We start from the raw sequence: 23,895 nt of genomic DNA on the forward strand, positions 1-23,895 counted from the left end.
ACCAATGGTGTAATGGGCGCAAAGGTGCAAGATCTTAAGTATATACAAAACATAGATCTACAACCCATTATGGTCAAATGTTTGACCATAATGGTCAAACATTTCAGCATTCTTGTGAATGCTGAACCTATACTGTTTGAACCCCATCGGTCGGGATGGAAGTTTAGAAAATAAAACCATGTAAATTTGTATGTGACAGTGCAGTTTGAGAAATAGGTCAACTGAAGCTACAGAATCATGGCCAAATGACAGACCGAGATCTGCATGAATACCTACCTGAACAAATCCTGTGAATTCATGGGCCTCAGGCGAGATTCCAGTCTGTGATTTTTGGCCCAGACCCTGTGATTTGTACTGTGTATCGTTGAATGCAGGGCCTTTTCAGCAACTGGGATGGGTTTAAAGAGCAGCCTCACAATGGTGGCTTTGTGCTGGGCTCAGCTACTCAGAGAAGGCAGAGGGGCTCTTGGGGACTGCTAGAGGCTCTGACACAAAACAGCTCCAGATGCTGTCATCTTTTTGTATATTGAAACAAAAAAGTCTAAACTCAAAATTAAATTGCATTAGAAGTTGACCCTAAACTGGTTCAGTTCCCAACTAAACTGAAATTAGTTATATTATGATTTGTTATGCAAAAACAACAAATTATTAAGTCAGTGGGGACTGTATTTAGGCTGTACTCAGATATCTAAATCTAAAGACATCCAAAGCCAGAGAACAGTTTATTTTCACTCATGCATGCTATCACTGCCATCTACAGATCAACGGTGTAAATTCAGAGGCTAGTCAGCCTTCAAGGGTGACATTTAAATCTCCCGCAGCAGTGGTTTTAACTAATTTCCCACCACAGTATAGCACAACATTCCTGTCTTTGTTGAGTGCATTTGAGTGAAGTAGATTTTCTAATGAAAATGGATGAACAGATCGTAAATATTAAAATACAGAATACATTAATCAGTCTTATACTGATTTGCGAGGCAATGGGCATTCTGGAATATAGAGAGTAATTAAAAACAGGACTAGTAGTGGACAACAAAAATAACTGCTGCAGTATTTCATTGCAAAACCTTTTAGATTTAATTGGGAAAATACTGTAAGTGATTGACTATGCTTCTATGAAATGTGGAATTTTGTGCCCGCCTGTTGGATAGTCAGACATGTCATTAAGAGAGCCCAAGGTCACAACACATTACACGAGAATGTGGGAGGAGTGGAGCAGGTAGATAAAGCATTTCGTTAACTTCTAATGCCTTACCTTCTGCAGAACAGACCAGACCAGACAGACCATGGACATTAGCATTGCAATTTTAATAATTGGCTTTGCTGCTCTATTCGCAGCCTTCTTCCTTCTGGTAATTGGACTTGTGTACTCGGAGATGATGAATTCAGACATTCCTTGTGGGGTTGCAAATCGTGGGAAACTGCATGTAGTTCATGGCTTGTTTGTCGGAATAGCAATTGTGGTGAGTATCTATCTGTGGAATTGTTGCTGCTTATTATTTTGTGTTTTCTGCAAGTCAAATCATGTTCTTCCCGCTTGAAATAATTAATCTAACTTATTCCTTGGTGAATAGCCGTGGAAAAAAGCTGGAGTTGGAATATTAAAAGTGAGCTATGCTCTTTCAGGCCCGGTGGCAGAGATGTCTGTCCTTTCTCCGTCCTCTAGCTGCTGATAAAGCTTAGATAAGGGAAACTTTAGATAAGAAAACAAGTCTGACCAAGTTGCACAAAGAGACAAGGTCATTTGTTTTTCTTTATGTACATTTAGACAAAAGGGAAACATGGGAGTTACTCAATTCTTCATGTTTATGGGAATCAAAATGTAAATAAAATAATAATTTTAGCTACACAGTACTGTCCTTCCCAGCCTGCCATAAACATTTTTTACCCAAAAGGACATTTACTGTATAGGACTTACCTTATGAGCATGAGTGAATGAATGAATGAATGAATAAACAAAATACTTTTTCCACTTAGCTGCTGCTGCTTATGTTTATGGTTTCTCTCCTCCCAGGGCAGGATCCTGGAACGTCTGGGTATATGTCATCAAGTCAGCTTCATTCGTTGGTTCAGGGCTCAATTCCTGACCCACATAAACCCAGTCCCCCCTGGCCTGCGTGTGAAGGACCTGAAGTTTTCTCAGGTGCCAGTGCGAGTCTATGAATCGACAGTGGCCTCTGACGGCTTGAGAAGAGGTCTCATATATTTCCATGGAGGCGGATGGGTGATGGGCAATTTAGGTATAATTTCAACCAATCAATTTAATCGTACATTATTGTGCGTGGATTCGCTCAGGACACTTGTCAGCCTTTGCATTATTTGTGTGTATAGCTTTCTGGACCTACAAAAACAACAAAATATAGTATATGATTACTTTATTAGTCCCGTGAGGAAATTCCGTTTTTAGGTTCACCCAGCTGATGGCTGCTCAGATTGTTGAGCAATCGGTATGCCAATTTAGTCGGTATGCTAATTTCCTCCCCAGACAATTTTGTTTGTGTTGTCACTGCTGTTGTACCATACTGGCTCACCTGTCAGTGAGGAGCCCCCACCGGGAGGACGCAGCTCCTCCATCCCACTCCTCCCGCACAACACTCCCTGTTGACATGATCCGTCCCCAGCCCGTAGGATCACGTGCAGTGACACATATCATCCTCCCCGCCCGGCTTCCCTCCCCCGAACACGGGCCGATTGTGTTCGTATAGACACTTGACAAAGCCGGATGCACCGCACTGGAATTGAACCCCCTGAGGGCAGTCTTGCTCAGGGTTTTCATATAGGCCTATCAGTTTGTTTTCAGGATCTGAAGAGATTTCACAAGTGCTCTAAAACTGTTCATAGCGTATTGCACGAATAAACAGCAAAAAAAAACAACAACACAGCTATATAGTGTGTTTTTCTTGTTTTGCTTTTATTATTCAATTCAGTCATTTTATTTTTATCAAAAAATTGTAGCAAATGTTAAATTGTGGTAGTAATATAGTATCACAAGTAGTTATCAGCTTGCCTGCTGGAGTTTTTGCGCTGACAACACGCTGTGAAGTGACACATCTTTCAGCATGTTCAGGCTTTGGTATCCGGGATTGGCCGGTTTATTGCGTGGGTGAAATAGGACCTCTCCCTCTCTCCCTCCCTCTCAATGTGCAGTTTATCTTTGATGCAAACTGCCACCTGCTGAATGTTGTCACTTGTTGGTGTGGGGACACACATTACCCTGTAATTTCTGCAAAATCAACTGGCACGTGTTGCAGTTGAAGGCTACCTGGTTGGTAAGCACATTATGGCTGAATTTCTTTACTTCTAGACCAGTTGTTATAGTGACTTAATTAATCAGTGTTCCTGATAAAGCTCATGTTATTGTGTTAGGATACCTATAGAGGGTGCTGTGAGTCTGTGTCTGAGACCCAGGTTTGACCTACAGTTGCCAGTTTTATCACTCCTCTGATATAACGTTAATTAACATAATAAGTCAGTCTTCAGCATGGTTATTGTCTCCGCCAGGCCAGACAGCCGATGGCCAGAGACTAATATTTTTGCTCTTGTCCGTCCATCCGTCTGTCCATCCGTCTGTCCGTGTGTCAGTTTGTCCGTCCATCTGTAAGCAGCTAATTTCCGGTGTTGGACCGATCGAAGATTAGTCATTCCCAGTAGACCAATCTCTGTATGGAGTCATGTGATCAAGATGCATTTTTATATTTATATTTCATATTCCATTCCGATTGGCTGCCTTCCAAAATTTGCATGCCTTGGGTTGGCAACCCGACCTGGCGAAAACTTGCGCTCCGAGGAGCACACTTTTCTAGTTGTGGATGTTATGATATAACATAATGTCCATAATAAATGTTGATGGGAGATAGCTGGGAGATAGCTAGGTCCTCTGAAGCCGTGGCTCATGACACTATTAACACATCCACAGACCCCTTAGGTAGGAGGTGCAATATAATCAGACGCATGTGTGCACTCACACTGTGACTGAGTGCACAAATGGTACGTTGAAGGGCCGATGGCTGTGCTTGTGTGATGGAGTAGCCCTGCGTGAAGCTCATAAGCCTAATACCTCCCCTTTGGGTGAGCTGCAGATGTTTGATTTCCCATGCGGGAGACCCGTGTTTGAATCCTGGGTGTTATATTGGTGCCATTAGCAAAGTTCATGAGTGTAATATCTCCCCTGGGGCAGTAGATGGTTTGGTTTCCCACACGGGAGTACTGTATTCGAATCCTAGGTGAACAAAGCAGGCAGCAGTGCAGCACCCTGATTTCTTCAACATCTCTATCAAGCTTGTGCGGATGTCTTTCAGTGTAGAAGAAAAATACTCCACTGCTTGCAGCAGGGATAGGATTAGGGCTGCGATGCTGCGTCATTGAGGACCTTGAGTCAGCAGAGCTTGGGCATCATGGGAATGGCGAGTGACAGAGTCCTGGGAGTCCAGCAGAGGCTGCTAAAGTGCCTGGTTCTTCTAAGAAAAACTTAAGTAGTCAACATGTCTCCGAAACAACACAGATTTGGACTTGCATAATACATTTATGGGCTGATTACTAAAACTTAGTTTTTTTTATGCTATTGAACTAATATAGCCAGCAGAGTTGTATTTGTGATCTTTCTCTACAAACATACATTTAAATATTACAATTATAACCTGTGATTATTTGTAGGCCTATACAAGATAAAATGACTCCTCTAGTGGCTGAAAAGCTTCTGCCTACAATATACAGTCAAACAAATTTATTTTAACCTGTTGCAGTATGCGTGGAACATTTGACATCACATTTGCTGCAACAGTTCTTTTTGCTGTGGACAGTTCAGAAACCTGCCTACCAATGACATAATCGATGGGGCTTAAAAGCAGGACATTTTGAAAGTTTGAAATATTATTTGAAATGACCAAACCTGTCTACTGATGATGTCACTGGAAGGCAGGTTTCTGAAGTGTCCACAGCACATCTCTGAGACGCACAGTGGTGGCTTATCCAACGGGCTTGAGGTGCTGAAGCACAGGGCACCAACCTTGGGGGGGGCACCAAACGGCGTAAAATAAAAAAAACTGCGAAAAACGCTGCAATTTAGAAGCAGGGCTCTGCGCATCAGCCCCGCTGACAAAATGTACGAGTTTTCTGAAAATATTGATACATGAGGCCCAATGAAAAACATTACATTTGATCAACCCTTGAAGTTAATCAATTAAATAACATTATCTGTCAATGAGTAACTTGTCGGAGAACAAAATAATGTTACATGCCTCACTTTTGTTGGTACAAAACAAATTCTGTTTTAGTTCCTTTGCGGCGAGATAACCTCCAGTGTCTACCTAGCCGTGCAGTAAATGTTACCAAACCATCTGCAGCAACTGTACGTTTCGTGGCCAAGTTCCGTAAGCAGTGAAGTTGCTTACGGTGCAAGTTCAGCCGGCGATGGCACTTTATCTGTGGTGATTGGTCAGCTGCTGTATAACCTCCATTGACAAGATACAGCTTTAGCTTGTGCTTTAAGATGCGCACGCACACGCGCAACACTATATAAGAGTGTGTGTGTGTGTGTGTGTGTGTGTGTGTGTGTGTGTGTGTGTGTGTGTGTGTGTGTGTGTGTGTGTGTGTGTGTGTGTGTGTGTGTGTGTGTGTGTGAGTGTGTATATAGTTGTATACAAGTGTGTGAAAAAGAAGGGTTAAGTTAATTCCATGTTGTGTGATTTGCCACTTGCAAAGAACCATGTGATCTGTTGTTACCGGCAAACTAAACTTCTGCCTACCCTTATTAGATACTGCTGATGAAGTCTGCCGGCAAATTTCCAAGAAGACAGAGACTACGGTTGTGTCTGTTGGGTAAGTTCTAGTCTCCTCCTTTACACTTTGTCTAAGCAAAGCAAGTCAATACACCTATTTGGTCTGCAAAGCAGCCAGGATTTGACAAATGTTCCTTCCATCTGCATTTCTCACTCCTTTCAGATACCGGTTAGCCCCTGAGCACAGGTACCCTGCCCAGCTAGATGATTGTGACACAGCGACATGTCACTTCCTGTCAGTGGCCGAGGCAGAGTTTGGTGTGGACCCTCGCAGAGTGGCAGTCGGTGGGGACAGCACCGGGGCGAACCTGGCAGCCGCACTTTGCCAAAGGCTGGCAAAGAAAAAGGACGGACATCTGCCGTCCCCCTGCGCTCAGGTCCTCATTTACCCAGCCCTGCAGATGGCAGATTTCAACCTGCCTTCATACCAGCAAAACCACGCTGTGCCCATATTGTTCCGTGGCCGGGTGGCATTCTACTTCCTGCAGTACCTCAATGGAGACATGTCTATCTGCCAGGATGTGCTGGAAGGTAACCATGTCCCCACTGAGCTCAAGCCATGCTATCGAAAGTGGCTCTCCCCTTCCAACCTCCCAGTGGCATGCTTAGCTCGGGGCTACACCGAGTTGCCAGCCGCAGAATACAATGGCGAGGTGTATCACATAATTAAAAACGGCCTGGAGCCTGAGGTCTCTCCCTTATTGGCAGATGACGATGTCATCCGTATGAGCCCGCCCACCTTCATCCTCACCTGTGAGTATGATGTCCTGAGGGATGATGGGCTTATTTACAGGAAGCGGCTGATGGATCTGGGTGTGGATGTCACCTGGCAACATGTGGCGGACGGTTTTCATGGCATCCTTAACTTTATCAGCCAGGGGTGTCTGAGCTTTCCCTCTGCACCACGAGTTGTGGACAGTGTTGTTGATTTTGTGAAAACTCTATAATGAGAATATATTCTAACTGTATGCATTCCTGTATTGTTTTATCAATAAGCAAAACAAAATTACCACAGATGGCAGTTTCAATATTCGCTGGAAGTGATTTTTTGTTTGGAGAAAAATAAAATAAAGAAATAAAATTAATTTGTGTTATTGCTATTATGTTATTTTCCTAAGAATGAAAAATGTAGCCTCAAGGATGCAACACATTTTATTGCAAAACAATATGCAGTATTAGTTTCCCCCATACAGTCGGTGTTCAAAGACCATTTTCAGTCATTCGCATTATGGAATATCATTCGTTTTTTTCAACATGAATGTGAGGCATCTCTTCTTGCTTCAGGTGTACACTAATTGCAATGGCTGTCACTGTGTTTGCTGTATCCATAGTAACGAAATAGCTCCTCTCTTTCCTGTCCACCGGCTACACCATAATGGGGCCAGGTGAATGCCACTACATCATGCTATCTGTTTGACTTGCTAAACATGCTCTAACAGCACAGCACCTTCTCTCGGACAGCACGAACAGCATGGACAAAACTAAAATGAGGAATGATAAATGGACCCAACCTGGCTGGAGAATTGAGCAGAAGTATGGAAAGAAAGTCCTAACAGGTAACTGGTTGGAGGAACGACTACAGGTAGGCATATATTTAGGCATATGTTTTTTTGGCATGCACTCAATGGTAATGTAACATTTGGCTAAGGGTTGTCATTAAGTTATTCACTCAGCAAGCACAATGATTCATATTTATATCTGGGACTGACAGGGACTGGCTATCTTGCAGTAACCAAATTACATTTCGGCATAGGCCTACAGCTTCCATTTGAATGTGAGAACACTGCCTCCTGTCTTATGCCAGAGATCCTAAACATAAGGCATTAGCTCCATGGTGATGTGACAAGAGGTTTTTGCAGTGCCTCAGTTGGTAGTCAAATCTATAGCAAAGTGATTAGACAGCCTCAGTTCAGCTACATCAGCACAGCCTCCTGGTGGGAGAGAGGGGGGGGGTACAGCTCCACCAGCGTTAATTGCATTGACGCGAGGCGCAGCCACGGGCTGCTGCTTCAGGATCTGAGCAGAGGAATGGCTTTAGAAATATTGCACAACGTCTCCCGGTCGATAGTGAAGTGTGAGCTTTGCTGAGCACCCCCCCCCCCAACAAACATGCGCACACACGCACACGCACACACACACGCACGCACACGCACACGCACACACACACACACACACACACACACACACACACACACACACACACACACACACACACACACCTATGATACTGTTTGTTTTCTCTGTTGTTAGTTCACTCGAGAGCCCAAGACCGCCAGCAGCACCAACCGCATGGACTATCGGCCCCAGTGGGAATCCAAGCCAGACGTCTCTGTGAAACATTCAGGCCTACGGAGAGCTGAGGTTAGACTAAACTGCAACAATCATTGCATTACCACCCAATTAAAGGCCTGACACAACTATTGCAAGGCAAGTGGCTTTTCATTTCTCAATAGTGGCCACTTTTGCATATTGACCAGCCCCAAGATAAGGCCTTTGATGAACCTCTTCATGGGCACAAATTTGTGGTTAGCGGTGCAGCGGTCATGAAAGGTGTTGAAAACCATTGATTCATCCAGGCAGTTCCTATAAAAGGCTGTTAGAGTAAACTTGCTGCCCCTGTGTTTTCCACCCAGTGAAAAGGATTTCAATTGCATCTTAATGATGCTGTAGCTTCTGCCCCGCATGTCTGAAAGGTGATGAAGGCCAATGGTTAAAGTCTAATGTATATCTTGCCATATAATGCTGTTGTTCACTGAGAATCTGTAATATTCAGCGAGCGACATTGTAATACCATAGAGCAGGGGTCGGCAACCTTTTTGACATGAAGTGCCAAGTTTAAAATTTCTTGATAGTCAGTGTGCCGTATCAACATTAAGTTTAATTATGACACCACATCAAAATGTAATATTTCCAACTGATTTTGATTGTCCATAGGCTATACATAATTTTTTTCTTCTTCTTTAGAAATATTCAGGATGTAATGATCATTAAATTCAAGAGAGCAATAACCCCGCCTATCTCTCAGACTCCCTCCCCAGTCAGAGTTAGGAGTTTGAATGTAGAATTATGTGCAGGATGTCATTTGTATAAAGATGTGAGGGGACTTGATTGAACTGACTAAACTTTTTTTGAATATTGAATTTTAAAATAAATTACCTCCCTCACACTTATGCCAGTGTGCCAGTGATCACCCTCCCCTGTGCCAATGTTGGCACCTGTGCCTAATGTTGCCTACCACTGCCATAGAGTTAGGTTTAAGGTCATCTTATTGTGTACACCTTTATGTTGTGTTTTAAAGGGGCTTCCATCAAAGCTGTTGTTTGCTCACAACACACCAGCCTTGCATTACATGGTCACACTATATGATGAAAGCTATGGCCGTAAGACCACTTCCGCACCACCTGCTTTGCGCTCCTGGAATCCAGACAGCCTGTCGTGGCAGCCAGAAAAGTCTGACCACCCAATTTCTGGTAAGAACCACTGTTTGAAATTCACCTTTTCAAATTCAAATTATGCACCTTAAGTGTATGCAATGAAGCAATCTGTAAGCTGTGTGCACCGGCATTCAGTACTTGAACTTGGTAAACTTAATTTGGACAATACACAGCACTCAAACTTGGATTGCAACCCAAAAAGTGTTTTATTTAAAAACCGGATCACTGGCATAACCAATGGCTCCAGGAACATGACAACTGAGCCCCCCCCTCTCTTACAGCTCCTCCAACCAATTTTGGCCTGCTAGAGTCCAAGAAGCACTGTTTGGGAAAGCAGCAGTGGCTGAGCGCCTACAGCTCGGCGTACCAGAGACACCCGCTCAGTGCCTTTGGACTGAATGGTTTTGCCAGAGCCCCTCGTGCACTTTCCAGCCACCTGCACGCTGCCAATCACAACAACAAGGACCTGGATTTGAGACGGCGCTCCATGCTGCAGGTCCCAGACCACTGTCCCCGTCTCCTACCTTCTATACCTTCTCCACCACCGCATGCCTAGGGCCAGATGGACGCACTGTGCTATTTTGCACCTGCAGGGGCCACGCTATTTGCAGGGTTTCTTGAGGTTTTTATTAGTCAGCACAGTGGCATGCGAAATATAATGGAGTGAAATATTTGGGCAATCAAAAGGGATTAAAAATTTACCAGGAGACTCATTAAGTCCTCTTGAAGTCTACTGTACGTTGACTGTGTTGTGCAGGGAGCTGTCGCAGTGTGTGTGTGTGTGTGTGTGTGTGTGTGTGTGTGTGTGTGTGTGTGTGTGTGTGTGTGCTACATACATGTGTGTGTGTGTGTGGGCGGGGGGGGGGGAGATGTTGGAAGTGGTCCATAAATCATCTCTACCCTTCCAGACAATAATTACATGCAAATTCTCTCTCTCCTCACGCTTAATAATTAAAACTCCGAATGGGCTGTTAGTTTTGCCCTAGATACTGAATGGAGAGAGAAGAAAAAAAAAACAGGACCAAAAGAAGAGGAGAAAATAGGAAAACGGTGGATGACGGTGTTGACCTGAGTATTGAGGCAAACCAGAAGCTATGATTCATGTAAGGGAGAGTCTGATGGGACGTGTCTAAGTCCCATTCCATTAGGTGTTTAATTACAGGGAATCAAAGTGGTTAATTAGGAAGAATCAAAGATGCTTATGTTTGATGGTCAACCATCTGCGTCTGTCTCCCCTTTTCCCCGTCTGCCTGCTGTCTTCCAGTGCAACTGAAGCCCCTCTGTCCTGCCCGCTGTTAGCTAGTTAGTCACTCTGGTGTTCTGCTGACTTCTATATGTTATACATTATGGCTCAGTGCGTAGGGAAAGTATGGAACTCAGCATTATCCACCCTGTGCCTTGTGTTTTCTCTCTCAACCACACGATGGTGCTATAGCTGCACGTCACTCTCTCAAACGTTGTGTTGCATGTGTGCTTTGACTCAGCAATGTTAAAGTTGGTACAAGGGACTTGTAACTGTAAATGACTGAACAATTGATATTATAACCTTTTTGCTTTATGATTGTTATCGGCACATTTCTATTATTTATATGATAGTGAAACACACCAAATTAAACCAGAAGCCTTCGTCTTTGCTTAAGTGAAACTGATGTGCTTTATAGGCACTGCAATTTCTCCGTTATTGCCAGGTCTCAGTTTTCAATTGAAATCGGTCAGTAAAATTATTTGAGAGTACAACCAATGGGCCATAAGTGCTTTTCTTTGTATTGCATTTACAAAAGAACAGATAATAAAATAAAGTGATTGGATTTAGTACAAATGGCAAGGGTTTAGGAGTCAAAAATGCATTATTTCAAGTCTACTTATATATCAAACAAAGCACTACAATATTCATAAACCCCACCATAAACAACATTAAGCAACATTCTTCATTATTTATAGAAACTCCCATATTACGTTATCAAAGAATTTACATAATGTCATTGTTAAAGAGCAAATGAAAATAATTGCATCGTATCCAGTTCACTGTGTAAATAATATTGGTGCCCTACAAGATGATGCACAGTGATAGATTGTCAGTATAGTGCTCAACGGCGCTAATGTGTTAGAGTTGAATGAACTCATTTATTGTAAGACTTATTTATAGATTATGTTTGCAGCTAAACAAGAAAGCATCTGGAATGATTTAGAACTAACCTAATGGCAGTGAGGAGGAGGCAAACTGTAGAAACAATTTATACAGCAGCACCCCCCTGAGTAAATCTAAACAAACAGAAGTCTGATTACCATTAATGGCCTAATATTTTACTTTCATTGCCTGTGACGGAGACAGCTATGCTTCCTTCTGTAATCCTCAGTACACAAAAATGTTGAAAATATTCAAAGCTGTGCGGGGTAAGTTGATGGCCATCATAATTTGCATGATGTGAATAACAGTAATTACATACAAAGTCCTTTAGCTCCAGAAACTGGATGAATAGCAGAAAACAGAACCACTCAGTCAACAAGAAACCTGATGCTACGTGTGATCTAACTGGGACACTCCGTCACCACCCAATCTTTTGATCAATGAAAAATAGAAATGCTTGCTGGTCAGACGCTAGTCTGGAGTGGCTTCTTATCAGGGAGTGAGAGGACAAAGGGGAAAAGAATGCCCTTGGCTGCAGACAGGACACTCAAATCCTCTGCTGCAAATGCGGGAGAGACCTCATCGGCATTGAACCTTATAGTAAATTGCCGGCTGACGCAGTAGATGTTGTCATCCATGGCAACACACTGGAAGGCAGGGCACCAATGCAGGCGTTTGGTGCTACACTCGTACCATACACGAACCGACGTATGGTAGCGGTACACGCTGACACCCAGCAGGGGGTTAACATCGAACCGATACAGGAAGTTCCTCACAGCCACCATTTCGGTTGTCCGACCTCTGCTGCCGACAAGCAGACTCGGCTTCCACACATTGCCTTTTGGGTTGTAACGCAACAGTGTGTATCTAAGGGTTCCCCCTGAAACAAACAGCTCCCCATTGCACACTGTGGCTCGATGGGCCACAGCGAATGTATCGTTAGGCAGTGGAGCCACGAAAGTCCATCTGTCCGTCCGTGGCTCGTAGCGCTCTACCGAAGACAGGCACTCCCCTCCAATGGCATAAATGTAACCCTGCAGGGCTACCAGCTTGCAGTGAGGCCTGGCCTCATTCATGGGACTGATCTCCTTCCAAATGGACGTTACGGGATTGTAGCAGAACACACGCTTTGAAGGCACCATCTCTCTTTCTGTGTCCTGGAAGCCAACAGTTACAAACAGGTAGTTGTCCATCGTGCACATTGCGCAGCCTTTAGATATAACCTCCTGCGGGATGGGGCAGAGCTGGTGCCAGGCGTCTTCATAATCATCATAATAGAACAGTCCACTGGACGACCCGCTCCTCTGCTCTGTCTCTCGCACCAGCCTCCGTGGGCCGGCGCCCTTCGACCAGTCCTGGGGGTCCATGTCAGCCACGACAACAAACCTCCTCCCCTTCATTCTCTGTTTCTGTATTTGCTCCCGCTCACCAGCCATTAACCTCCCATACAAACTGGGATCCCTGAGCACCTGGAGGTAGTTATCAGACATGACTTGAAGGGCTGCCTCCCGCAGGGAGGACTGGCCCTGTTTTTTTGCCAGGGCCAGCACCTCCATGCAATTCCCCAAATCGAGCTTACCCTTAAGGCTCTCGATATCTGGCCTGCCCAGGTGTTCTCCTGGCTGGTGGAAAAACTGAGCACTTGCTACAGTATGTAAACTAGGCTCGTTCCACACACTGAGATCCTTGCTGTCTGAGGGGAGGCTGAGAACAGGGCTGGCAGAGGCAAAGGTCGAAGACTCATCCACAGGAGTTGAAGCTCTCGATGTTAGAACAGGGGCGGGGAGCTCAGAGTGTTCTGCCGCAATCAGATAGCTGTTCTTGCGTAGGAGTGCAGGCCTGGCAGGGTGTCTTTGCTCACAGCCTGCTAGCAAGAATAGATCCTCCTCAGCACTCCTGTGTGGTAAAACCAGATCGTGCATAATGATAGGGTTTAGAGATGAGGGGTGCTCTGTGAGGCTGCTGCCACGGCTCCTGAACTCCCCTGGCTGGGAGTCTGGTGCTTGCCTCTCATACTGGCCGAACACAATGGTTGAGTCTGTAACAGAGTGAGATGAAGACTCCACATAGTAGTCGTATATCTTTCCATGCACAGTCTTGCAGCCACCCCCCTCCATGACCAGGTTAGCATCCTCTACTTTGATTGCTGCCTTGGAGAGGAAGCTGGAGAAGGCCCCCTGGTGCTCTGTGTCCTTCCGCAACTCCCTGCCCACACCCACACTGCCCTCCAGCCTCTGTAGACAGCAAGGGGAACGGCGCCCTGTAGGGCTGGCTGTCCCACTCTCTCTGGGACTGTGAAGGTTCAAAGTAGATCCAAATGAAGCGTTACCACAGGTGACCTCTTCCTGCGTTGTCCATGAGAGGATCTCTTTCCTCTCTATGCAGATGCCTGGGTCCGCACTGGAGGTGTTGGATATGTCCTCGGCATTCATACTTCCCACAGTGGAGTTTCCTGCCTGGCACAGCTGTACTTCAGCTGGGTTTTCATAGATGTTGTCGGGTGTCAGGCTGTCAGAGATGGAGTTAACCTCCATGGGCCCATGTTGTTCGCCATCTTTGTCGGGATCTTCTCTGTGCGAGCTTCGACGCCGCAGGGCCATCTTGCAACTTTGACAGGTTTCATCTGTGGGTTCTTCTCCAGCCAGCCTCTCTGGGACATCTCTGACACCGAGCTGCGGTTTCCCATGTCCCCTGGTGCTGTAGAACCTGTAGGCCCAGGACACCAGGAGCACGGCGGCTGTAGAGAGAGTCAGCTTTAACAGCAGCTGCATGTCGATCTGAACGCCCAACAGCTCGGCTATGGGCATGGCTGCAGGCTGGTTGTGCCTGTGACGGCTGAGCTTGGCTTACGTCTACCTACAGTATTCAGTACTATGTATTGTCCTTGGATGCGTCTAAGCCGAGGGTAGCATGTTGCCTGTTTTCCATCGTATGAGAGCCATGGTGATCTGATGACTGTGTTGCCTCTCAAAGCAGTCAAAGGGTAAGTTGATACCCATGGAGATAGTATTTGCATCCTTGTCCCTAAAGGGGCGGTGCACCAGTCCTGCTTCACCTGCTGGGGAAGAGATGCAGGTTTACTAACAGATGGTTTACATAGAGAGAATATGTAAATGCCCCATAAGTCAATATTTGCTTATGAGATTTGCTGAGTCACCCTTGCTTTCTCCCATGATACAACATCAATGCAAGAACTGCATTAATTGTTCTTTGACTTTGTTTCTAAGAAATGCTATTCTTTCAGCTCTGTGTTTACAATGTGAACAGGAGTGGTCCAGGTAATTTCTCTTCATGTCAGCTACTGAATGTGTCTGTTATAAAATGGTGATAGATCACGCTGTTTCAAACATGTGATTAGATGCTGCGAACTCAGTTTGAATAAGGGGTGGGGAGTGATGCTAGGTGACATTTATCAAGTTCATAATAACCAGGATACATCTGTTTGCTCAGCCAAAGCTACAGATCAAAGGTCTGTCTCTGCACCAATACACATGCCAGGCTGCAGGCTTCACACTGTAGAGCAGTGCCTGAGCTTATGCAGGGACAAAACAATTCTATGCACAACATTTTTTTTATATAAGGCTGTGAAATGGAAACTACTTGGCATTATGGTCACAAACAATATGTGGATAAAACAGACAGTCCTGAGAAATGGCAAACTGTGAGGCAGTGTCTATGGAGCCTGAGGTATCCTGACAATGCCATCCACTTTTATAGGCTATGCTGAGATGCAAACATATATCTCTGTCACATGGGAGCCATGTCACTCAGTCACAGCTGTCGGGCCTGTCGTTGCTGATAACACCGTGCTTGAGCGGTGGCTGTAGTCAAGCGACACTACAAAGTGGGCATTTCAGCAGCACTCTGGCGAGGGTTTCAGAGGTGCGTTGGGGTGGGGGGGGGGTTGAATACAGGAGGCGTGCCATGTGTCCTCTTTGACACGGCCACTGTTTGGTCATCTGATAGTATGCCCTGTGGATGACACAAGGGAAACTGGAATCCACCGGGTAACAGTTAAGTTGTGAATAATTCACTGATGGGGCGACTCCATATGCTCACCACGTCCACCCCCTGTCTCGGGTGTATCATTCAGGCTCCGCCCCTGTCTCAGGTGTACCATTCAGGATCACTGCTGAGCAAAATGATTGAAAGCCATGTGCATAGATGCACAGATACACTTTCACCCCTTCTACCTCATGGCATCAATGAGTCAACTGGTCAACATACAACAGAACAAGAGTAGAAGCCACTAACAATACTGCAGGACCATACTGGGGTCAATACATTTCATTGTCTATTTACAGCTATTGTAGATGAACATAGATCATCGTCATATGAATTTAATTTGTAAATCAAAAGATTCTAGACTGATATTTCAACTCACTTTTAAATGTATTAGAACGTAATACAAATTTAACACTGTGACAAAAATAACTGCACAATGATGTTTAGTGTGAAATGATCTCAAGCAAGTTTCAATACTTGAAATAATAAAAAGTAATCATACCATACTGAAATGAGTGAAATTCAGTGGCTTCCACGACAATAAAATCAATCCTAATCTTAACCTTTAACCAAACCCTTACCAGCCTTCACTTTCCTCAATTTCCTCATGCCCCTTGGATCAACCAAGGGACAAAAAGGTTTGAGAGTCATGGTGCCCTGGGAGGAACAAGTTAAAAATCTGTTCAACCCACAACTACAGAGAGAAGAATTGAGCTACAGCTTATGAACATCCTTAACTTGACTGAGCCCAGCCATCCTAAATTGATGACTGGCTCATCTTGCAAAATAAATAAATAAATGCAATTAAAATCCACTCCATAATGAAACAGTAATTTACAGTATGTGTGTGATTTCAAATAGCACACACAGAAGCCAGCTCATTTTATTTTTCACATTAAAGTCTATTAGGGAAGCACAATTACTACTACAGTACAGAGAATGAATAAGTACACAAACCTATCTTTAAAATAGGCCGGCTCTCTTTATTTGCAACAGATGCTGTAGTAAAGCCTCAAATATGAAAGTATTCATGGAATTAATAATTGTTGGTGGCAGGTCGTTGGTCCATTGTCTTTAAGTGAAGGCCAGTTTTGAATCTTTGACATTTATTTTTTGGAAGGTCAGAGCAGAGGTGGATATATATAAATGTATGTTGGACATCTCTCCACATGTACAGTAGTACAAGCATGCCCATGCACATGCATGTGGGTAACACATATGAACAGATGTTTTTTTTTGTTTTTTTTCATTTATTAAAATATATGCATCCCTTTTTCTTTTGCAAAGTCATGATGCGCTCATTAACTATAAGGGTCGATTAACTCACACATCCACAGAGGATGGGGGACTCTCGATTGTGGTTTTCTCTCTTCAATGTGAATGGACAGAACAACGGGTGAAGTGCCTCTTGAATCAAAATAAAAACAAAAGCTGAGCTATATGAAAATAGCACAATCTACGTCTAAGCTCACAAAGTGTCAAGCTGCACACAACTAAGTATAACATTTTTTTTACCAGTGAATATTTCACATCGAGTCATACAGTATAGTTGATTCATACAGGTTAAGGCCTTTTAGGCCCTTGCACACAGAGTCCGATGTTGTTTTTAAATTTTTCAATCAGTTTTGAACACATCTGAAAAAATGAATCAAACTGGGTTCTACTGAACAACACACTGTTACAGTTTTTTTTCAGGTGAGAATCGGATTGCAAGGGCCTTTAAGGTGAAAAATTTACGTAGTTCTGAATGACATTTTCTTTTTTGCTTTATCATTGTGTATGTTCTGTGTGGATGTAAATGACACAAACTTTGAAAGTATATATTTTCAGCGAATTAATCGTGCGTAAAAAATATAGAGAGATAAAAGCTCTTAACTGAGGCTATAATGGCATAATGAAGTTGGACATGACGGTGCATGTCCTCCTTCCTGCTCTACAGAAATTAATTCAGCTGGCACATGAATGTCTGTTTATAGTGTTTGTGCAACGCTGCCTCTCATCTAAAAAATGCAATATGGATTGTGCTTTGGCAAGGTGAGCCAATCTTCCCCAGTGGATGGGCGTATCCTCGATCTGTTTCTACTAAGCTTTTTAAAAGAATCTCATCATCTCTTATCTCCCACCAGGTTTAAACCATAATCCTTTAATACACGCTGTGTCCTTAGAATATAGCTTAAATTGCAATTATTGTGAACTCCGAAAAAGAAAAAAAATGAAAAGGATTACTGCAAGGATTACATTCACAGTGTAAGAAAGAGAGAGAGAGAGAGAGAGAGAGAGAGAGAGAGAGAGAGAGAGAGAGAGAGAGAGAGAGAGAGAGAGAGAGAGAGAGAGAGAGAGAGAGAGTGTGTGTCTCAAAGTACAAGGGTTAACAAAGTTAGAATCTCCGCCTGAAACCACACAGTAAAGCCCTGAGTGTTTGACCCTTACAGGTCCATTTTAGTTGGAGGTCAATGTGGTGTGTGAAGCAAAGTACATTTTGGAACTTGCATGTAGGTGACCTTAGGGGTGCCATTGGAATGATACACAGGACGAAAAATCTGCAACTTGCCTGAGATTCCAGGCTTAAGTATTAAACCTTGGCGAAACCCATGGCAAGAACCTGTGTTTTCTTTTCTTGAATGTGCTCCCACCAGTTTCTTGTGTCCAAACCGTTGCCGGCCTATTATACTTTCATTCAGTATTATGCTTTACTGTTCATACTCGGTATCTGTGAGTACTCATATTAGAAGATAAAGTGGTATCGGTGTGCCCATGATCTCTAATGTGTCAGTTTAACTATCATTAGGGGGCCCGGAAGCCCAAGTGTCAGGGGTCCATGATTTCTAGAGCTGCCCCTGCTTATTATAATCAAATTGTGACTGTAATCAACTCCCCTTGTCTACCAGATGTGCTGAAGTGCCCAAGAGTAGTATAATGTGTCCGACCATGAGGTTAAAGAGGTTGATCCACTTTGGCGTGGCCGAGACTATGTTTTGCCCCCTGTCCGTACGTGTGTCTTCGTCCGTCCGTCTGTGAACAGCTTATTTCCTGCACCCTTGGCCCGATCGACGTGAAACTGTGCATGCAAACACACTCCCTGGATGCCAGCGTAGAACCTCTGCCCCAAATTTTCACATCGGCTTGTTATAGTGCCACCAGGAGACCGATTTTTGCAAAACACATTGTTTGATATTACTCCTACAGATTTTGTCCAAACATCACACAAATCGGTACACATCATCTCTATAGTTGTGTGATCAAGACGGATCTGTCTGATTTTTCATCTTCCATCCTGTTTGGCTAAGATTGGCTTCCAAAGTTTGCAGAAGTCGAACAAAGTTCAACGAAGTTGAACAAAATGCCTCAAATCATGAACGCAGCGTGCGATTGCCGTGAAACTTTGCACGCACATTCCCACTAGGCCAAGGAAGAAATGCCACCCTACATTTTTCAAATCAGCCTCACGGTGGCACTTAAACAGGCCAATTTGCGTTGTTATCTACAGTATAACTGGACCGATCGGCGTGAAACTTTGCACAGACACTCCCTAGAGGCCAAGGAAAAACCTCTGCCATGCATTTTTCACATCAGCCTTTTATAGTGCCACCAGGAGGCAAATCTTTGCTAAACACATCTTTTGATATTACTCCCACAGATTTTGGCTAAACATCACGCAAATCGGTACACATTATCTCTATAGTCATGTGATCGAGACAGATCTGTCCGATTTTTTATAGTCCATGCTGATTCACCTCTATAATGACTGAATTCCGAACATTGCTGGCCCACAATAACCTACCTGACCTGGCGGGAGACCTGTGCTCTGAGGAGCACTTTTTCTAGTTTTGGTGTGCGACACCATCGTACGACAAAATATAAATTAGGCTTAATTCACATGTCATGTCAAACACACCATCAGGTCATAAGTAAGTCAAGGCTGATCATTTTGATCATCTCTCCATTTTTAATACAGATGATATGAAACAAATGCAACAACCCTGTTTTACACACGCTGCTTCAGGTGAGCACCTCCCCGGATTGGCGGCTAAAATGATCCTACTAGTAATGCCTGGGTAAAGGAGTTACGTATTGTACACAATGTAGGTCACTTAAGATAGTATGTAACAAGTAAATAACTGGATTACAGGCCAGTGACGCCTGATTTATACCTAGTTGTGCACGGGTGTCTCGCCCCCGAAAATAGCAAATCTACAAGCTCACAGCTTGTGAACTTGTAGATCTGCGATTTTCTGTCCAAGACACGATGCATAAGTATAAATCAGGCTTGACAATGAGTTGCAGTGCAGCAGTTGGCTGCAGCACACAGAAAGGAGAAAGAATCTTCAAACGTCACATGCACCACAACCCCAAAATGGCAGACATATTAGATAATTATCATATATTTTTTCTCTCTCTCTTCTTTTCAGAGACCTGCCATACAGATGTAAAAAGCCCAAAATAAAAAAGAGGCTGTCAATTGTTCGTGTCCTTACAGCCTGGGGTTATCTCTAGAAAAGGTGTGTTGGAATGAGACCTAAAAAAAAAAGGTGATGAAACTGCAAACCCTCCCAAAACACTTCCAGAAACCATTCCCCTGACCTGACACCCATATAACCTCTTTAATTATCTTCAATATTTACACTGATGTACACAAAATACACTCGAAAAGAGATTTTTTTTTTCTTTCTTCCCCCGCAGTTCAACAATTCTTTTTTAATTTTTTTTAATCTTATCATACATTCCGAGCCATCAGGAAAAAACAAAACACTTGAAAAAGGGAGGGATCAAAAGAATGTTCACTTTGAGCGACAGCATTAGTTTCTCTTGTGGTTTCTATTCCAGGGGTGAGTGTGACAGAAGGGTCGTGTGGTCAACGTGGGGTCACATGTCACATTTCAGTCAACACCAAACCAAGTTTGAAACTCATCAAAAATAAATTCAAAAATCCTCTTTTTTTCCTCCTTTTTTTGTTATTTTTTATCAATTCATTTTATTGATCAACAGGCAGACGAGGGACAAGAAGCGAAAAAAAAAATGTAAAGAAAGAAAGGTATGATTGGGCAGGGCTATATTGGAGGTGGTCACTCTCTTATTTGTCACATTTGTTCTTTTTTTTATAACATTATCTTGGTTATTATTTCTTTACAAAAAACAGAGTGGAGTGCCATCATGTGGCGGCATTGTTTCCTGATCGACTAACGCATGGGGGGTCTGTTGATGACTGGAGAAGGCTTGCAGGATTGTAGAATGTGTGTGTGTGTGTGTGTGTGTGTGTGTGTGTGTGTGTGTGTGTGTGTGTGTGTGTGTGTGTGTGTGTGTGTGTGTGTGTGTGTGTGTGTGTGTGTGTGTGTGTGTGTGTGTGTGTGCGTGCGTGCGTGCGTGCGTGCGTGCGTGCGTGCATGTGTGTGTGTCTCCTAAGTGTGCACGTGTTATTGAAAATTGAGTGTGTGTACCGTGTATGTGTGCCCTTATGCGACGACAGCAAGTACACTGTAAAATCCTCAGTGCTAATTTAACCCTTATGGGTCCATTTGGTTCCATTTTTTCACTCAGAGTTAAATTTGCTCTAAGGATTTTACCGTGTATGTGCGTGTGAGTGAGTGAGTGAGTGAGTGAGTGAGTGAGTGAGTGAGTGTGTGTGCATGTGTGTGTGTGTGTGTGTGTGTGTGTGTGTGTGTGTGTGTGTGTGTGTGTGTGTGTGTGTGTGTGTGTGTGTGTGTGTGTGTGCGTGTGCGTGTGCACGCGTGTGCACGTGTATGTGTATGTGTGTGTCATGGGAGGTTTCACGTCAGTTCCACAATCACTGTGAGGACAAGCGCCATCCAAGTCAGTCCGAGCATGTCCTTGCAAGACGCTCCATCTGAAAGGGCCACAGAAAAAAGCCACAGTCAGGTAAAGACATACATCACTTGTTTCAACAATGACACCATTTATAAACGACAGTAAAAAACAGTGTGCATCCCTCTTTGGTTTATACTACAGATATTTCTATGTGTTTGAATGTTTTGACCAATCTGTATGGTAGTAGAGTATGTTAATACAATAATAACTAGCACATCTGCTGTGGTTGGAGCCATGTGGGCCCTATCTTCCTACTCTTCCGTTTGACACTAAGACCCTGTGGTCCGGGTACGACACCTACTGGTTGACAAGTGGTATTTCCTGAATCTCAAAGGGCAACAAACGCAAGTGGGTGTTCCGTGTCAGCTCTTAGCTTATAAATCTTACGGATTACTGCTTTAAAAAAAAGCAAAGAAAAGTCAAGTGGACGTTTATCCTGTTCACTGTAATAGCCTGTGGGGACTAGTTGCAAGTGGAAGGAAAGTGGGGTTGCACACACACAAACAGAGTAAACCAACACGGTACAACCGCAGCCGTCACTACTGCTCCCCAAGCAGCTGCAACTGAGCACTTAATGGCCCTGTGGCTGTGCCTTGCTCAAGGGCACTATCTAGCAGTAGTTGATGAGGGAGGGGGCTCGGGCACTTTTTGTTCAGCTCTACCACCTCCACCAGCTGGTGCAGGGATTTAACCACATGAACCCTTGCGTCACTATTCTGGGCATGTCATAATAGGCGAACATTCAGCTGTAGATTGGGTATTTGGTACAGTGTGAAAAAGGGAGCGGGTGCGTGCGTGCGTGCGGGCAGGTATGGGAATGAGTGCGTGTGGGTGTGGGTGTGGGTGTGGGTGTGGGTGTGGGTGTGGGTGTGGGTGTGGGTGTGGCTATGGCTATGGCTGCGTGCGTGCGTGCGTGCGTGCGTGCGTGTTGAATCTCATGAGACTCAATTAGCGAGTGTCAGCCGACCTGCCAATGTTTCTGCGACGTTCTAAAATGGTTTTGTCCATTGCAAATCTTTGGCCTTAACTAAACTTAACACAACTTTAAAAGCTTCTTCCGGGTCATATTTTAACACCATTACATACATACTACCTACAATTATATACCTACAAACAAATTATGTCCTCATAAGTACATTTAAAGACCAGCTGAAATGAAAAATATGTTGCACACTGATTCTCATTATGGAGACACTACAGGGCTGATAATCTATTCTGAAATTTTATTCAGGATGACGGCCGGATGGAGCATTACAAATGTTTCAGTTTTACAGTACACTCAGTACACTGCAAAAAGTATTTTGATACAAATTACAAATACTGGGTAATAAAAAAAAAAAAATCATTCTACAAATACAAAATACTGGTCTGAGAAATGTATTTCAGACACAAATATATATTTAGTATTTTGAAAATACATGAAAACACATTTTTATAAAAACTGATGCAATGATTAGTTGATTGCCAAATATTAAATTAATTGCCTATGTCAGAATTTCTAAGAATAAATGTATCATACAAACAGTGTTTTTCACTGCCTATGATCCCATAGCCCGAGAGGACAGGATGGCAGGCTGAGACTGTGATTGGCTGAGGCACAACCGGCCAAGAAATTTCACAATGAAGGTCGCAAAACAAAGCCATTGCAGCCGGACAGCAATGGACGTGCTGTTCTTTGGATAGAATTGTAATTTTGACAATGACTACACCAACATCGTTAACTCTGAGAGTGTACAAACAGAACCAAATGGACCAGCGAGGGTCCATTTGGTTCCTGGATGCGTAGTTTACTGGTTAGCTGCGGAACCGACTGAGTGACTGACAAGGGTGGTCTTCCCCCACACACGCCAGGGGAGGGCCGGGCTGTTCAGCCATTAACCCATTAAGAACGCCAGGAACGCATCAGTGTCATTTTAAGATTTCTTTGGCTATTAAAAAATAGCAAATCTACAAGCTCATAGCGCAGCACCGAGTTTGAAAAATTGTGAAAATGTGTATATATAAATTTTTAACTCAAATCTTTGCTTTCTGGGTGTCCCTGGAACAAAATATTTTCAGATGGGGGTCTGCGGCCAAATACATATAATTTTGGGGGTCCTTGACATGAAAAAGTTTGAGAACCGCAGATATATATAGCAACATAAGTTTTTTCAAAAAACTTATGTTGCTATATAAAGATGTCTTTTTCAAGACATTTGTAGAATCCCCCAGAAGCAAAGATTTGAGTAAAAAAAATTCGCTTAAAAATAAAACGTATATTCTAAGATTTGAAGCAAATTTTCACGAGTTTTGGCCGCGCTATGAGCTTGTATATCTGCTAATTTTAATAGCCAAATATATCTTAAAATGACACAGATGCGTTTCCCGGTCTTAATGGGTTAAGCGATCAGGCACGTGTGGGGCGACCTCTCGGGGCCATGTTCTACACTGATTTGACTTGCATGCAAGGCATGTCCGCGCCTCGCTCCGCGATCCGCGCCTCCACGATCCGCGCCTCCACGCTGACCTGATTCTGTCCTTGCTGTGGCACACCTGCTCCTGCACTTTCCCGGTAGCATTTGCATATTCAAATTGAATCCCTGAGATAGGGCTACCGAGAATGGTAAAGGGAGGGAAAAAAAGAAAAACAGAAAGAAAGAAAAATAGACAGACGAGAAGGGGAGGGAAGGAGACAGAGAGAGTCGGAGTTAACGAGAGGAGAGTGAGAGAGAGAGGGGAGACGAAAAGA

General features: G+C 43.8%; 4 protein-coding genes across 4 annotated transcripts in view; 2 read left to right on the forward strand and 2 right to left on the reverse strand.

Moving 5' to 3' along the window:
* Positions 1-1,286: 1,286 nt before the first annotated feature.
* On the forward strand, positions 1,287-6,724 carry aadacl4 (arylacetamide deacetylase-like 4; the record flags this gene model as incomplete). Its single annotated transcript, XM_080425278.1, has 4 exons — positions 1,287-1,463; positions 2,015-2,240; positions 5,754-5,817; positions 5,941-6,724. 4 exons carry the CDS (start codon positions 1,287-1,289, stop codon positions 6,722-6,724), a joined length of 1,251 nt encoding a protein of 416 aa, XP_080281404.1.
* Positions 6,725-7,248: 524 nt separating this feature from the next.
* On the forward strand, positions 7,249-9,767 carry cfap107 (cilia and flagella associated protein 107; the record flags this gene model as incomplete). Its single annotated transcript, XM_080423488.1, has 4 exons — positions 7,249-7,359; positions 8,028-8,138; positions 9,076-9,247; positions 9,493-9,767. 4 exons carry the CDS (start codon positions 7,249-7,251, stop codon positions 9,765-9,767), a joined length of 669 nt encoding a protein of 222 aa, XP_080279614.1.
* Positions 9,768-11,123: 1,356 nt separating this feature from the next.
* On the reverse strand, positions 11,124-14,306 carry klhdc7a (kelch domain containing 7A). The gene has a single exon (XM_080423670.1). It carries the CDS (start codon positions 14,144-14,146, stop codon positions 11,804-11,806), a length of 2,343 nt encoding a protein of 780 aa, XP_080279796.1. The 5' UTR covers positions 14,147-14,306; the 3' UTR covers positions 11,124-11,803.
* Positions 14,307-21,010: 6,704 nt separating this feature from the next.
* igsf21a (immunoglobin superfamily, member 21a) overlaps positions 21,011-23,895 on the reverse strand; it is a 281,998-nt gene continuing 279,113 nt past the window's right edge. Inside the window, exon 10 of the mRNA XM_080424116.1 lies at positions 21,011-21,186. Within this exon, the coding sequence (XP_080280242.1) occupies positions 21,110-21,186 (77 nt within the window). The 3' untranslated portion in view covers positions 21,011-21,109. The remainder of the gene's footprint in view (positions 21,187-23,895) is intronic.

The sequence above is a fragment of the Gymnoscopelus braueri genome (genome assembly GCF_963280865.1).
Source record: "Gymnoscopelus braueri genome assembly, chromosome: 3".
Taxonomy (NCBI): domain Eukaryota; kingdom Metazoa; phylum Chordata; class Actinopteri; order Myctophiformes; family Myctophidae; genus Gymnoscopelus; species Gymnoscopelus braueri.